The sequence below is a fragment of the Achroia grisella genome, unplaced genomic scaffold, assembly GCF_030625045.1.
Source record: "Achroia grisella isolate CSIRO2021 unplaced genomic scaffold, CSIRO_AGI_Agris_v1 utg874, whole genome shotgun sequence".
Lineage (NCBI taxonomy): Eukaryota > Metazoa > Arthropoda > Insecta > Lepidoptera > Pyralidae > Achroia > Achroia grisella.
In genome coordinates this window covers 3567566-3584333 of record NW_026713051.1, presented here as the reverse complement: position 1 = coordinate 3584333, position 16768 = coordinate 3567566, and the positions used below count along the sequence as shown (strand labels likewise).

Genomic DNA, 16768 nt, shown 5'->3' with positions numbered 1-16768 from the left:
GCATTACATTTAATACACACAGTGTTCATTCAAAATTTCTGAGTTGCTTTGTGAATCTACAAAAGTGAAATCTAAGATATGATAAACCTGTGTCCTGTCATTCAAAGCCTTTCAAACGTGATTTATATTCTAACAGTTATTAAACTTCTTAGTATGATAATAATAATATATAGTCTCAAAAAAGTATAACTAACAATGCACTTGCATCCACAAGGGATGAAAATATATTGACAGCGAAGACGCCATTTTTAATCGTAAACATGTACACAAAATGGCGCCCAAGCTAGAAAATATAGCATTATAAATGTCAACATCACATTTATTTTCAATGTTAAAATGTATATTTAATAGTTTTCATAAATTCTACTAACCTAAAGACACAATAAAATGATATACAAAATCTAAGATCAAACTTGTTACCCCTTACTTGCGTTCCCCAAATTGTTCCAACATAAACCAACCTTCTAGCAAATAATCAATCTACCACACCATGGATTTCATGTATTAGCAGACTCCTGTGGCTTTTGATCTACACTCCACAGAGAAGAGACAGTTGTCTTTATCTCTTTTTTGTTGAGTATAGATCAAAAGTCACAGCCACATTTGCTTCTATTACAATTACTATTATTAGAAACAGTAGTAATGTAATAAAATCCCGTTACGCATTATACCCTATAGGACTCCATTTAAAACTTAGTTTACAAAATAAAACAATAGAAACTAATTAAACTTATACATAATAAAAAAATAAGGAATTGTCGAAATATTAACCTAGCATTTTATTTAGTAACAGTAATAAAGAAATTAGTATCTAGATAATGAAATTCGTATAATAATAAGTCTAGTATATTTCGGATACAAACCAGTTTGAGTAATATAAGAAATTTCGGATTAGTCTCGAATGAAAGTGGTACCTTGTATGTTATTAGTGCTTACCAACATCAGATATTTAATTATTAGTCATATGTATATTATTTTATCAACAATGTCAAATACATTAGTTATTTTATACTATCTGAACCTACATAGAGCTCAGTCACAATATAAAAATAAGAGTTTATTTCAAGTTACAGTTCAGGTCTACCACTAAACTAGCATTTATATTGACTATAAACCACTTTTATTTTTTATCAATTGTATGTTCAAGACAGCGAATAACATTGCAATACTTTTATAAAAATATCTTTACATTATCTATTGTTTTTTAATAAAATTTTAAATATAATAACAAACGAATCAACACCTTGAATATATAATTTAATAATTCAAGGTGTTGATTAGTAATATATAATTTAATAATCAATAAAGTTTTAATTGAACACGATTTTTCCTGACGGCGTCAATAAACTATATATTAATAAGAAAGTAACTTTTTTCAACTAAAAGAAATATTAAGGAGTCCTCAAGACAGAGGACAGGTACATCTAAAAAGTTTAAAATGGATTTTGTATAGTTGTAAATTTACTGGTTAACGTTACCATATACTTAGTAGGTGTATTTTGTGCGCTTGAACAAACATTTTATTTCTACTACGTCATAAATTATTATGACGTATCATCTAAGCTTCACCGTCGGTATCCGATTTGTCTGCGGCAGTGCTGACCACCTCTCTCTCGAAATCCGTTTCTCTGTTCCAGCGGCGGCAGGTAGGCATTTTAATCAAACCGTTGTATATGGCGGTACCAAGGATCAGAACAGCGAAGCCGATGAGATGTGGCCAGTAGAATGCTTGCCACCTCAAGGCGAGAGACACCATCCAGATCACGAAGGTTCTGCAAACCAAATTATATATAATTAAATTATTTTCACATTACATAATTTTATATTGAACTACCAGAGATTAAATTATGATTTTTTTAAATAAAAGTTGTCTTAAGTGACTCCTTATAACATTATCTGCTAAAAAGTCCCACCAAAATCGGTCCAGACGTTTCAGAGATTAGCAAGAACAAACAAACAGACATACAAAACTTTTCTTACAAATTATTTTTGTTGTGAGTACCGTACATTCTATTCATCTAGAAATAAATTTAATATTTAGCATTTATTTCTGTCTAAAATAATATCACAGAAGGAGCTTACCTTCTATGATATTACTTTCGGCATCATGAAATAATAATTTTTAGAACATACTAGCTACTACTAGCAGTGACCGCGGTTTCACCTAAGTTTCAAGTTTCACCTAATAAGCTATATTATTCCAAAGTTACAACACAATCCATTGAGTAGATTTTGTGTGAAAGAGTAATAAACATCCATCCATTCATCTACACTTCCACATTTATTATGATGTTATTATAAAGAATTCTATTCTGAGATATATGATAAATCATACCAAAAATTGATTTTACTTAGAAATTATATATACTCGCCTTATAGAGTCCAAAACCATTCTGGTAGTGGCAGACATCTCTTTGGTAACGCTAATGCCGGCAAAGTTGAAGAATGCTATGGACACTATGGTACCCAGAATAGCTGCCAGTAGCATAGGATTATTACCTGAAAATGAAATAGTAACGCTCGATAATTGCCACAGCGCCATCTATTTCCAAGCTAAACAACATTACTGTTATGGATACTAGCCAACTTATAGAAATACATATTTTTTTTGCAAAAACATCAGATACACTCATCCAGACGGGCTGATTATTACGATTCTTTGTATTGGTACAAAGAATCGTAATAATCAGCCCGTCTTGTCGGGTATCAAATTATAATACATTCCGTACCACATACCTATTTGAACCAAGCCATCGATCGCATCTTCTACGGTGCCTCTTGCATTATTCCCAAAGTGTGGTGGTGCTGGTACCCAGTAGAATACTACCAGTAATCCGGATAGCACAGAGAAGCCGAAGACACCTTCCCAGCCCACCGCTTGCAGTGGTGGAATGTTGAGTCCTAGAAACCGATTAAGAAAAAAAGAAGTTTCGTTTCCATGTGTTCAAACGTACCAGAAGTAACTGTTTTTTGTATTCTCATACAAGTGAAACAGTATTAACTTGTAAACTTTACCACTTTATCTCCCATTCAAATTAATATAAGATGAGAAGTCAACTGCTCTGTCATAGACAGTATTATAATGTAGACTTACTGGTATTGCATTATTAACATACTGACATTTGTGTAATAAAATATTACAAACAAATATGTTATTTATATGCCTAGTTCAGCGAATTACCAGCAGAGTTTAAAAAAACTCTTTTTAAACTCTGCTGGTAATTCGCTGGAAATACCCCTAGTGTGAGACGGAAAAGTTAGAATAGAATGGAATTTAATAGAATAGAGGAAAAAATAATTATTGTAAATCAGCAGAAATTCGGCTAGGTACAATTAGCAGATTTGAATAATTTTGAAAGCAGTTATAATGTCGAGCAGAATTCGAGCTGACATAGGTCTTTGCAGTAAACCAAACCAAATTATAACGAAGGTTACGAGTGAAAGTTTAACAAATTCACCAATCTTGACGAGGCAAAGGCTGCTTATATGTAGGTATAGTATATCAATAAATTATAATAGTAAAATCAGCAGCTGGAGAAATTAGACCGAAATATTCATAGAATTTAATTACGAAATAATCTGCAATTTAGGTAAATAATAATTAACCTTTTCATTTCAAAGTACTAATATCGTATTTCAACAAATGAGATTCCAAAGTTTGCATTATGCATTGGAGATGCAGGCTGGTTAGGCATTTAATTTTGTAGACGAAACAACGTTCAGGCACTTACAATGTTTAGGCATCGATCGTTAGGCAATCTACTCAATTGAACTGTTACATTACTAGCAGTGACATGTTACATTTTAAATACTGTGCTCATAACCCGATATTTATTATTTTATTGGCTGAAATTGCAACCTATCTGCTTGATGGAAAGCTGTAACAGTCATCAATCGACATAAATAAATAACCCTGGACAATTTACACAGCGCCATCGGGTCACCGGAGCTTGTGTTATGGATACTAGACAAATGATATAGATACTTATATATATATATATATATTTTTGTAAATACATACATAATATACATTGAAAACACACAGATAGATACAAACAATCATACTCATGAATACAAATGCATGCACCGTGCATGATTAGTAACATGGATCTCTAAAAATAAATTCTAATCCTTTTAAGTAAGGCATGATGCCTCTTGTAAAGCAGTTTGCCTATTGCCTTTATTTACATAGCAGCAAAAAAAAGGTGATATAAAACTAACTATATAGACGACATTGTATAAATACTCCATTACTAAACCAATTATTCATATCGAAACAATTAAGGGAAAGTGCAATGAAAATACTATCTGAATGGCTATCTAGTTTAAAGATGTTTTAGTTGATTTTATGTCCTCCCGTCTAGGGGGAAATGTTATCTATATAAATTTATCTTAGGATACTGAACACAGTATATAATATTAATAGGATCATACTCAATACATCTAACAACATAGTTTAATCTAGTAACGGTACCTGAGACATATTTTTCTTCGTATACCATCTGGCAGGCGCTAATAACTTGAGCCACAATTATGAGAAGATCGCCAGTGATCAGGCTGTTTCTACCCTTGGACTCGCCGTTAGACTGGAAAATAGCGTCAGTCACTCCAACAATAAGTAAACCGATGATAACGTGAGCTGGAAATAGAAATAAATACTACTTAATTGTTATGTATATATAACATTCTCGTGTAATGATGTTAGTTACCATACTCCTCCGAAATGGTTTGACCGATTTTTATGTAATTTTATACGCATACTCTGGTAGGTCTGACAAGCGGCTACTATCTATTTTTCATACCCCTAAGTTGTAATTTTTTATTTATTATTTGGACATTTTTTCTATAATGCGGCATTAAAAAAACAACCCTATATTTTCGACTTACTATCAGCCCCTATTGTTAATAGCGATTAAAATTTATATGGCGAAACAACGTTTGCGGGGTGATCTAGTGATAGGTATATAAATACAACGATAAACTCCTATTTTGTCTCATATACTTATTTAGACCGACTTATCATTATATCTAGGAACTGATGCACTTTTATTGATGTCAGTGACATGTATATAAATGTTTATAGAATAATTAATGCTAATTGAATCAATTGCGTCCACTCATTGTACATAAATCACACTCCACTGGTGCTCCGCTAGTGTAATATATATGTACATATATCGTTAACTTAGGCTTAATGTTAAGAATTAGAAATGCGCCTTATATTATGAATAATACGGTATTTTTCATTTAATTGGGTACAATATATTTATATCACCCAATTTATATTTACTCAGTTTGTTTACTAATTAATAATGAACATATGGTCATTATTACATTGTGTGCCACAGTATAGTCTCAAAACTGTGTAACTGATTCATAACAGTAAAATCAATAACTGACTAATAGAAGCTACATTTTTGTGCACTAAATACCTAAATGTATATTGTATTTTCTTACTCAGTTACATTCGAAAGAATAATAGCGAATTATCGCTGTGTATGCAAATTCATGTGAAAGAGAAATATGAGACGTACCACTGGACTGTTAATAGATAAAAATATGTACCAAGAATTGTTTCTGAAATATAATCCTCTAAACCTACCTGTAAGTTGGATTAGAAAACAATTACATTTTCCTTTGTGTTGTTTTGTCCACCAATTTATATTTATAAGTAGGTTTATATGTTTTTATATAGGCGTATACGTTTTTATTGTTGTTTCGTTTATTGTTAAATGTATTTTCAACGAAGTATTCACGATAAAAATCGGAAAGGAGATTAGTTCTTAATTTCGAGACCAAATATTTAAAAAGATGTAAAAGTGGAGGTAATATATAAATTTATACAACATCTATAAACATGATCCCTTCAATTAAAAATTTATGGCATCCAATATTTTAATACGACCAATCTCAGATGTACACAAATTAACAAATATTCAAAATAGATACAACATACTTTTTCTTTCAATTATTCAATATATATATATATATATCTTTATATTGAAAGAAAAAATATACATCTGAGATTGGCCGCAGTAAAATATTAGCAAACAAGTGCTTTTAATTGTTCTCGTCTTAGATTCCCTTAGAATTACTTAGAATCCCGTACAATACTTGAAGATTTACAAAAATGTCAATTTTTCCCGTTTATGATTTCAATGAAACAATTTACCGGTGTATGTTTTGATAACAGAGTTATGTGGCCAGGTTGCTTATGCAAGCTGGTAGCACATTGTTTTGGGTGCAGTTGCTGTTTCAAGAAGGCCCATCTGAACATGTACATAGGTGAAACATTTTCAAACATTCAACTATTAATTATGTAGCCCAAAATATGGGCTAAGCCACAACCAAAAACTGTGCCACTTTACATTTATAACTACTGTCAGTTTATGGAAATACCGAAAATAAATCACACATATATATATATATAGTATCTATGATAGTAAGTTTTTAAATAATTGGTAAATATTCGTTGCCCTTCGACCGCTTTCTGTCTACCCAATGGTTAGCTGGTAGCTCGCTAATTGTGTACATAGGTATATTACTAATAAATAGAAAATAAAGGTTCGACCCGCCAACTCATTGAAGCGGTTTTATTTTGTTTTTAAATAAAATTTTATATAAGTACATTTGTTTGACATTTTTATTTTTGTAACAAATATATCCTAACGCTGTCGTACTATTCGTATGTTATTATTACCATATAATTATCTAAATATTTTTCATCCCAAAACCTTCGCTCCCTCGATCCTCGATCCCAAAAAGTCTCTCACTCATCAGGTATATCAGATACCACTTGTTTAATTATGACAATACCCACCACCACGACAGGCAGGAAAAGGGGTATTTCCCGTTACAGTTGTGAAGGTATATCATCTATTATTCATTTTAAATTAAACTGCATCACAGACATTTTTATCAGTAATACCCGTGAGCCCATTTACATTTCTACGAACTACCACTACTATATCTCATGTTACAAATAATAATTGTTTGCAAAGAATTTGATTTGCTTGCTAGGTGGTAATGTGAGACAGGTGTACATACAAAGTCTCAATGTATCGGATGACAGTCTTTATCGTGGGAATGGGAATATGACATAATAAGCACAGGAGGGTGTTTTGATTAATTTAAATTCTTTCTTGTTACTTTATTTATTAGTTAATTTTAAAGGAAGAATAACAACCCATAATAATAATAATCTCAGGACAATTCACAGCCTATTGTGTTATGGGTAAATAGCTGATAGAAATATGTACATAGATTTGTTTATATATTTTTTATAGTAAATACATACATACCTATTATACATAGTAAACACCTACACTGATAAAAACAATTACACTCATGAATACAAATGTTTGTGCCCTCCGAGGAATCGAACCCGCGATCATCGAAAGTAAGGCGATGTGCCAAACTGCTAGACCACTTAGGCCATCAATAGTAAATGGAAACCGTTTTCAAATAAATATTTTATTTATCTGAGTTTAGAACTTATATTAGATAAATCTATATTAAAAATATCAAACCAAGAAAATCTAAAAGAGTGCAATGTAGGATTTTGTTAACTTTCCTGGAAATTCTAAGATTCTCCCGTAAAAATGCAATTAGTTTTTAAAATCTCCCGGTTCCAGGAATGCAGCTTATCTTAGAAATTTTCTTTGCAATTTGCCACATACGGCTTCAGCTATATCGTTAATTAAATTACCTATTATCGTGGCTTGATGTTATTATTTCTGATTAAAGGGCTTTAAAAATCTTTACCTAGTATAAAATAAGGTCACTTCCGCTGTCTGTTCGCTTAGGACTTTTAAATTACGCAATGATTTTTAATGCAGTTTTTAATAATAGATAAAGTGACTCAAGAGGAAATTTTATATATATACATATAAATATTATATTAAAAAGCATATGTTTTTATTATATTATATATACCTGTAACACAATCCTGTAAGACATCCGTATAGTGATAGTTAAGTATCAAATTTGTCAAGTCGTACTAATAATTAATTATTCTATTCATTTAGTCAGTTGCATCCATTGCAATTACAGAGGTTCCGTGAATATGAAATATGAGTAAGTGCAAATATGCAACTTTTTATCTTTGTCGTTATTATTTGCAAGTGTATTCAATTCCCATAAGCTATGCATTGTCAACGAGATAACGTTTATTATACGTAATGCATGTACAGGGTAATATCATAGTTACTAAGTGAATTTGTTACTAGGTGGATTTGTAATAGTATATATAAGTTTATATTTGATCTATTGAAATATGTATGAACTGTACAACATTATACAGTAAAAGCTTGTACATAATTGTTTTGATAAATATATTGCATTAAACCTCGTTGTAATACAAAACATATAATCAGAAGCAATGAAAGGTTACCTTCACAGTCATATAAAATTCTTAAGAATGCAAACACGATGTTATTATATAGGTTTGTTAATGGTGTTTGCCATCTCAGGTAATGAATGCTTCACATTATGATACTAGATTATTATCATAAATATAACAAATATTGCTATGTATAATAAAACAGAGCAACTATTTAAGTGTATATAATATAAATGAGCAGATTAAACCATAATCAGATACTACGTGGGGATTAATCCACGTCTACTGGAATATGAGATGACTACACCACAAAGGGTGCCAAATGAAATAAAATTACTTACCAATTCCCGTCCATTCCCGCTTCAATATGGTCCTGTCAAGGAACGTCACAGAGAGCATGGCGACGAATATTATAATAGAGCCTCTGAACATTTGGAAACTGCTCGCGTATGTCAAAGTCAGCCCAATGTACATTATGGAGGTACCAACCTGTTAACAAAATGTACAAAATATAAATAATTGTATATTTACATATTTGTAGAACCAATAATATGTAGTGCGCTAGAAGTATAGTAATAGTAATATAGTAGGGGGATACGTTCCAATAAGTTAAGCTAAACGAAACAGCGTAAAACGAGGATATCTTTATTTATTTATATTATAGTAAAATAAAGACATATATAAATATAAAGATACATACGTAAATACAAAGATAAATATTATACATAAATAAACATATAATGATCTGATAATCAAAATAGACATACATAAACAGCCTTAAATTGAAAGAAAAAAAGAAAATATGTAGAGAACTATAGGAAAATAACAGAAAAATGTGAGATAAGGAGTACAGTAAAAAAACAAATTCAAATTTAAATAATATTCTCGTATTTCCGTTTCAATTAAACTTTACTCGTGGCGATTTATCTTTCTTTCTTTTCTTCGAAATCACTATGATCAATATTTTGGTTTATTCTTGCTAAGTTAATTTCTTGAGCTCGTTATTAAAAAGACTAGCTGCTGTTTCTTGTACCACTTACTCAAAAAAATCTTTCCTCTATGTTCCAAAAACCCGGCTTGAAATAAATGAGCGCTAAACCGAAAAAGCGTTAAGGGGGTCTAATTGTATTTAGAAAGGTATAAGAAATTATATATAAAACCGCTATCCCCAAAACGCACACATACTCATCGTGTCATCTTACTTACTATACTTTCGGTGTTATCCATGCGGGTTACGCCCCTATACTATTTCTAGTTACTTCTTTTGTATGACTATATTATACAAACTCGTAAACAATAAATTAGTCATCATATCCTAATCACAGTATTTCATAAACATTTTATTTCGCTAATATGTATTATTTAGTTATTTATTTATATATATTTGAATGATTTTTTTATTTATCTTATGTATATCTCCAACACCCGGTTCTTATATTAGGATTTCTATATGTACTCGTATATATATTGACTACAACGCACAACCCACATTACTAAGTTTGAAATCTGACAACATTTTTAAGGTCTCATTTTTGAAAATTTTAAATAATGACACTGCGCCTGGAAAGCAGCGGCTAACACCTTATATATTACAATAAGGTTGTTGTAAAAATTACAGCTACTTAATTATTGTCTAAATTTATAGTTCTATTATACTAGATTCATGTCTTTTACCTCTATTCTGTTATGTCAATACTTTCCTAATATATTTTCGTATGCCAAGTTTTTTCGTTTGACCTATACATAAATAAAATACAACTACAACAATTATTATATATGATTTATATATATTCTTTTCTGCAACTTTGTACCGCTGTCGTAGACCCCTTGCAGTTTGTCATAGGCCCCTGAGGGTCGACATAGACCACTTTGGGTATCACTGTTCTAGTTTATTTTTGTTATTTAGTACCTATAGATACGATGGGATTGTCATCGTCACATGTTGTGTACAAAATACCCGATAAAAAAGATAAAGAGAAATAAATAAAATAAAAGGATGACGTGATGTAGGTACGTGGTGCTATTCTTGCTGTCCAATTACAGAAAAAATGCATAGTTTCCAATTTGTGTGTCGATAAAAATCTTTTTCGAACTATTACTGAAACACGACAACTATTGATTTACCGTACTTCAAAATTATAGGAAATTGACGTGACTTCGATAGCTAGCAATACGTTGTTACAATGTAAATTGCAACAACCTTCCCTGTCATATTTATAGATAATCCATACACCGTTTACTAACAGGTGCACTGCCATTAATTTAGTTAAGTGACCAACACAAAAATAGAATCTTCATGTAGCTTACTATATTCTACAATGTACTAACATAAAGTTAGTACATTAAACTATACTTATAAAAGTAAAAATTATTTATTTTTATAAGTATAGTGAATCCATTTGAAGGATGAAATTATGTTAAGTATTATCATTTATTTATGATAAAAAAGTACATAAGGGTTCCATATATATTCCAGAATAGATTCGCAGACATCATGACTCTCTACTGTAGAAATCACTAAGATAACTTTTTTTAACGAATTATTTAATATTGTTATTTAAAGGATGAATATAGAATGGTTACCGAATCATTACTTATAAAAAATAATAACACCAGCTTCACAGACATCATGACTCTCTACTGCAGAAATAACTTTGGGCTTCTTATTAGTGTAGATCGCCTACATAACTATTTTCTTTTATTTGATTGTTTGGGCTATTATCAGATGTTATTTTCCCCTTTTATTTGTTTAGTTTTATTTAACGTATATATTTTATTTTAAATCTTAGGCTCCCGCTGCGATTGGAAACAGGGGAAGTTTTCACTGTAGGGATATATATATTATATTATACATATTTTCATAATTACACATATATTATACATAAAATATTATATTAAAGTATATAATAGATTTAATATTTAAATATAAAATTTAATCATAAAAAGTTTTCGCATGTACGTAGTGTACACTTATGTATTGTTAATCTGTTTTAACTTATAAATAATACTTTTAGCCAGGGCATCATAAGCAGCAAGAGTTTCCGGCTTCTTAATGAGGCTCATCAAATTATAAGGGGAGTCAATCGTAGCACCTGTAGCACTGCGACCTACATAGATCTATTGTGCTCGCCCTTTTTCAAAGTTCGCTACCTAGACCCGTCTGGGACAAGAATTGGAGGATATTCTTAGGAGCGATGGTTTTTATCTCCTCGGGAAAGAGTGTAAACTTTCCAAAGGAGATATTTCGGAGGTCGGAGCAGAAATAACTAAAATAACTTTATTTTTATGTGATGAATGAATATAGAATGATTATCGAATCATTACTTATAAAAATAATAACACCAACTTCACACACATTATGACTCTCTGCTGCAGGAAGGTCAAACTATATTTTTTAATGCATGATAATGGTACAGTGTATCCGCTTGCGCTAACAGTATGCGGGATACAGGTAGAGGATGGTAAGATGTGAATGAAGTCAACTTCTTAGCCCATCATTATGAATTTAACAGTTATTACGCAGGGTGGTTTCTATGAAAAACGCGTAACAATGCCTTGTATCCCCGGCCAAGAGTATTAGAATAGTTAAAAAATTTGCTTATGGAGATATTTTGATATTTAGAACAAACTGAAATGACCCCCGTGATCGAGCGGTTTAGCACACCTGCATTTCTTCCGATGGTTGCGGGTTCCATTCCTAGCACAAACATTTTTATTCATAAGTACGATTGTTTTTGGTTGTATGGATCTGGGTATTTTCTATGTATATTATGTATGTATTTTTAAAAAAAACCTATGAATGAATATCCGTTGTCTAGTACCCATAACACGAGCACTGTTTAGCTTGGGACTAAATGGCGCTGTGTGAAATAAAACACACATAAGTGCAGGGAATTACTATCTTAAACCGTGTTCATGACTTAATGCCTGCAACGCGCTGTGGTTATAGCGCCTAAGAATTCTTCAATTATAGTCCCTGACAATTATAGGTAGTGAACTTTGAAAAAGGACGAACACATTAGATATATGTAGTTTGCAGTGCTGTAGGTCTAAGTACCTGCAATAGCCCAAAACTCAGTAAAATAAATACTACCTCATTACCTACTGCATCTGGAAACTTATTCATCCATTTTTATACTATATTGTAGTATAAAAATATAGATCTAGACTCAAGTTAAGCTAGCTAGATAACTGATACAAATACATAGATATATGTTTTTTTCGTAAATACGTACATAATATACATAGAAAACATAAAGACTGATACAAACACCCGTACTTATGAATACAAAATGTTTGTGTCCTGCGAGGAATCGAACCCGCGACCATCGGAAAAGGCGGTAAAATGCTACGATGCTAAACCGCTAGATCACAACTCTTATACTGAATAGTGTAGTCAACTGTAGTCGTAGAGGCATTCATAATTGACGAGAACATGGTGAACGTTGACATTTCGCTAGGAACGTTGCAAGTGGCTATTTGGTATTTTTTTTATTGTGTTTTCACCGGAAGAATACATTTCGATAGTCAGTCTTAAATAAAAATTGACACACAGATTTTATTGCTGTCGGACAGATTTGAACTGGCAACTAGTTGCCGTTTCTAGAAATCCCTGACTAAGTCAGTTAACATTAAACTGAAAGCAATGAGGCAATAATTTGGTATCAAATAATATTTGTTCGCTCCACAAAACATTGACAAGACTTGCAGTGTAATAAATAATAGAGCTATTTGGGCATATAAATTTAATGCTAAAATAGAAATTTGTGGAGAACTGCTACCTATACTAGGTATACGAAGAAACTGAAATAAGTACAACCTGTTTGACAGAAATCAGTTCCTGTGCTCTATGGATATTGTAGTCTGTTAACTAGCTGGTAACATCTGTGTTGCCAATCTCAAAGTAATGCTTTTGAAGAACATTAAGCTATTTTATAATATATATTATAATATATATACTCATATGGTACCTGCATGAAAATATAGTACATTATAAACAGTAGATGTAATATTATTATTATAGAAATGACTCACCAAATCAAACATTGCGGCTGGCATCAATACAAAAGGATTGAAGTTCTGATTGCCTTGGGTTAGAGAGTGTTCGCTGCTTCTCAATCGGTATACAAGTTTAAAGGTCAGCAAACATAGGATTTCTCCAAGGAACATAGCTGCAGCCTGAAAATTTACTATACAGTTAGTTTTTGTATGTTTGTGTTTAATCTGGCTTTCATTAAGTTAGTTGGAAAATAGTAAAAAATATTGACCTCAGGTTTAGTTTTTTTAATATTTAAAATTATAATCAAGTTATTTAAAAAAGTGATTTACTGTTTAACCTATTAAATTAATACCGAAATTATAAGCTAATACCGTAGGCATCAGGAATGACAAAACATGAGTAATGCTAGTGGCAATACAAAAGAAAGAAAGGAATATATATATTTGGCCACATACAGTCTACAAAGTAAATATCTAATATATATATATTAGATATTTACTTTGTATTATATATTATATACATATTAATATATGCATATTAAATATTTGCTTTGTAGACTATATTTATATATATATATATATTATAGCTGCGACCAAATTACCAATCCGCTTTGTGTCTAGGCTGTAATGCATATAGTTACAATTACAAAACACAACTTGTATATATATCGAAAATTACTTGTATAATTAGACATACTTGTAAAAATGGATGCTCAAATTGCCTGACTTCTCCATCGGAGCCCTGGGCATTCAGCTTGTCAGCCCATTTGGTGCACAATGTGTTGATTGACCCCGTCACAACAAGCATTAATGCTAGAAACTTCTGGTATCCTGACCATGCCATTCTGTTAAACATTTTCAGTATTAAATAAAACACAAATTACATATTTAAGTATGGTATGAAATAACTTTCTGAGTTTTCAAATACATTTACAAAGAAGAAATATAAGAAAAATACATCACTAAATTATGTGTTGGTCCCTCTGTTTCACTTACTTCAGCTGCTTATATTTATATTTAAGATGTTTTCTTCTTATACTTCAATATATCAAATCTAAAGTATCATTATTCATGTAGGACTATTACAGATTCTTATAATATATCCAATCCACCAACAGTTCAGAGTGCTTTAAAGCTAAGCGCTACATCCTAGGTCTTGCCGTCATTTACCATCAGATGAGGTAAGACCAAGCGTAATCCCATTATTAATAAAAAAAAAGAAGAACTGACAAGAATCTCAGTTCTTATTCTTTTCAAATGAGTACATATTTAAGAAAATATAGATTCATTTTTGAAAACTAATTTGAAAGTATATGCTATTGCAATTTGTCAAAAAGGAATAGCTTAATCAGTATCTGTAATCTGGACAGATCAGAAAAGCAGTACCCATTCACGAGTATGATGGATGAGTCAGCCATCATTGCACTCAATCATATTATCGGGAGCACATTGACTTGGCCCATGAAGCCACTACATGTTGTACTTTATAGAGAGAATGTACTGTTTCAAGTTACTCTTATATAGGAGGAGGAGGGGATTTTATTGTTAGTAATGAGTACTAATGACCCCTTGTTAACAATATACATAGGCAATTTATCTCAATGCAGTTTTCCCTGAAATAATAGTGATAAATTCCTTTATCATTTCTTTCACTGCACAATCAGCATATACTGTTAGCGCAGACAGAAAAATCTGAACTCCTCCAGATTGGCATTTAAATAATTTCATGTATATTTTTTTATAAAAATTACTTTAAAAATGGTTGTCACAGTATGTAGCGCAGGAGAGTATTATTTATCAGTACAGATAACTGTTGCATACATGCCCAATCCTGATAAGTAATTTACTATTCAATTGCTCTTAACCCTTTCCACTGTAATGTCACTCGACATTGATTTTGTTCCACCAGTTCCACTATTGAGTGACACTCAACATAGTGTAATACTTCTTTTTTAGCGTGGAGCAAGAAAAAGAAAAAAAAGGCTTGGAGTGGAAAGGGTTAAGTATGTAATAGTACTCTTGCAATATTTCATATAACATATGTAAGTATTAAATTATTTTATTTTCTTATCAGGGTCATTTACAACAAGCTATAATTATAAATAATAAATTTAAAAATTTAATTTTATACCATTTTTAATCATCTGGTGTAATAAGACAATGTGCTAGAGGTGGACACCAATAATATTTTCTATATGGCTTTTATACATATTATTTAACATACTGACTGATTAATTCTTAGGTACATGTATAGCAATATATTGAAAAATATATGTACATTGTCTGCCAATATATAACCTTTGTGTTTAGAGGTCAAGGGTCAGGCCTATCTGTTTTAATTAATTTATTAAGTACTATTCTTCACATATATTAATTAAGAATAAATGTACAAAAAATTTTAAAATTTTGAATTCACTAATAAATAAGATATATAATATAATATTTAAATTAATTTATATAATAGGGTTTATTTTTCAAGTTTATTTTAATAACTTTGTTATCATTTTATGAGCATAAATTTTACATACACTATACGTTCAATGGTTTTCAAGAACAAAGAAAAAATTGTGGATTGTGGTAATTTTTTTTAAACAAAGTCAGGTTTCTTGTTACAAAGTTAATTTAAAGTTGACTTTTAGTAAGTTACATTGATAATATTGTACATTTATTACAATACCTAATAACAATTTTTAACATTTTCACTTAGAGTAAATAATTAATACAAAAACCACGTACCTAAGATATACGATGTTCAAACTTCAAGACGAATATAATGAAAAGAACCTTATCAATTCAAAGAAGGAATCAAAGTGAAATGCAAAAACAAACTGTCATTGTGTGTAGTGTCATTGGAGGTACAGAGCACTTATCTGTTCTGTCAGGGTGGCACCTCCACATGAAAATGACATTTAAATTGAATCTATGTAACCGTTGTCATTATTCTCAAAAAACTGTTTTTTATAAACCTATTTTCGTACAAATAAGGATTTTTCTATTATGTGAGAGGTTTTCAAATATGGAGAAAAATGTTCAAAATTTGATGGATTGAAATAGATACATAGAAAATATATCAATAAAAAAAAGTTGTTTACACAGTTTTATACAAATCATTTTCTGTTCAGAGTGCGCCAATCGTAGACAGAGAAAACATTGTATTAATAGTCTAAGGCAACATCACGTTTGAGTGTTGATCTATGCTGTCATGTACTGTCACTGTCAATAAAGTATATGATGTAGTGACGAAAAGTATTCTGTGCTAATGTCAGACCGCAATGTTGCCAATGAGTAATATTCGTGTTGTTTGGTTAAAAATTGTCGTCGTAGTGATTGAAATGCAATTTCCAAAATAACTTTACTCTAAAATAATACATTTTCCTTTTATATACACTTAATTTTATTACTAAAATTATGCTAGACATCGTTCAATAA

The 16768-nt window shown here is 30.9% G+C and overlaps 1 protein-coding gene across 1 annotated transcript; it reads right to left on the bottom strand.

The window, feature by feature from the left end:
• Positions 1 to 1536: 1536 nt before the first annotated feature.
• On the bottom strand, positions 1537 to 16162 carry LOC131852978 (solute carrier family 35 member F6). The gene is made up of 8 exons (XM_059203752.1): positions 16076 to 16162; positions 14037 to 14184; positions 13376 to 13519; positions 8683 to 8830; positions 4475 to 4639; positions 2737 to 2901; positions 2373 to 2499; positions 1537 to 1772 (listed from the first exon to the last, which is right to left on the bottom strand). The coding sequence occupies exons 2-8, from the start codon at positions 14181 to 14183 to the stop codon at positions 1559 to 1561; spliced, it is 1110 nt and encodes a 369-aa protein (XP_059059735.1). The 5' UTR covers position 14184; positions 16076 to 16162; the 3' UTR covers positions 1537 to 1558.
• Between the last annotated feature and the right edge of the window lie 606 nt (positions 16163 to 16768).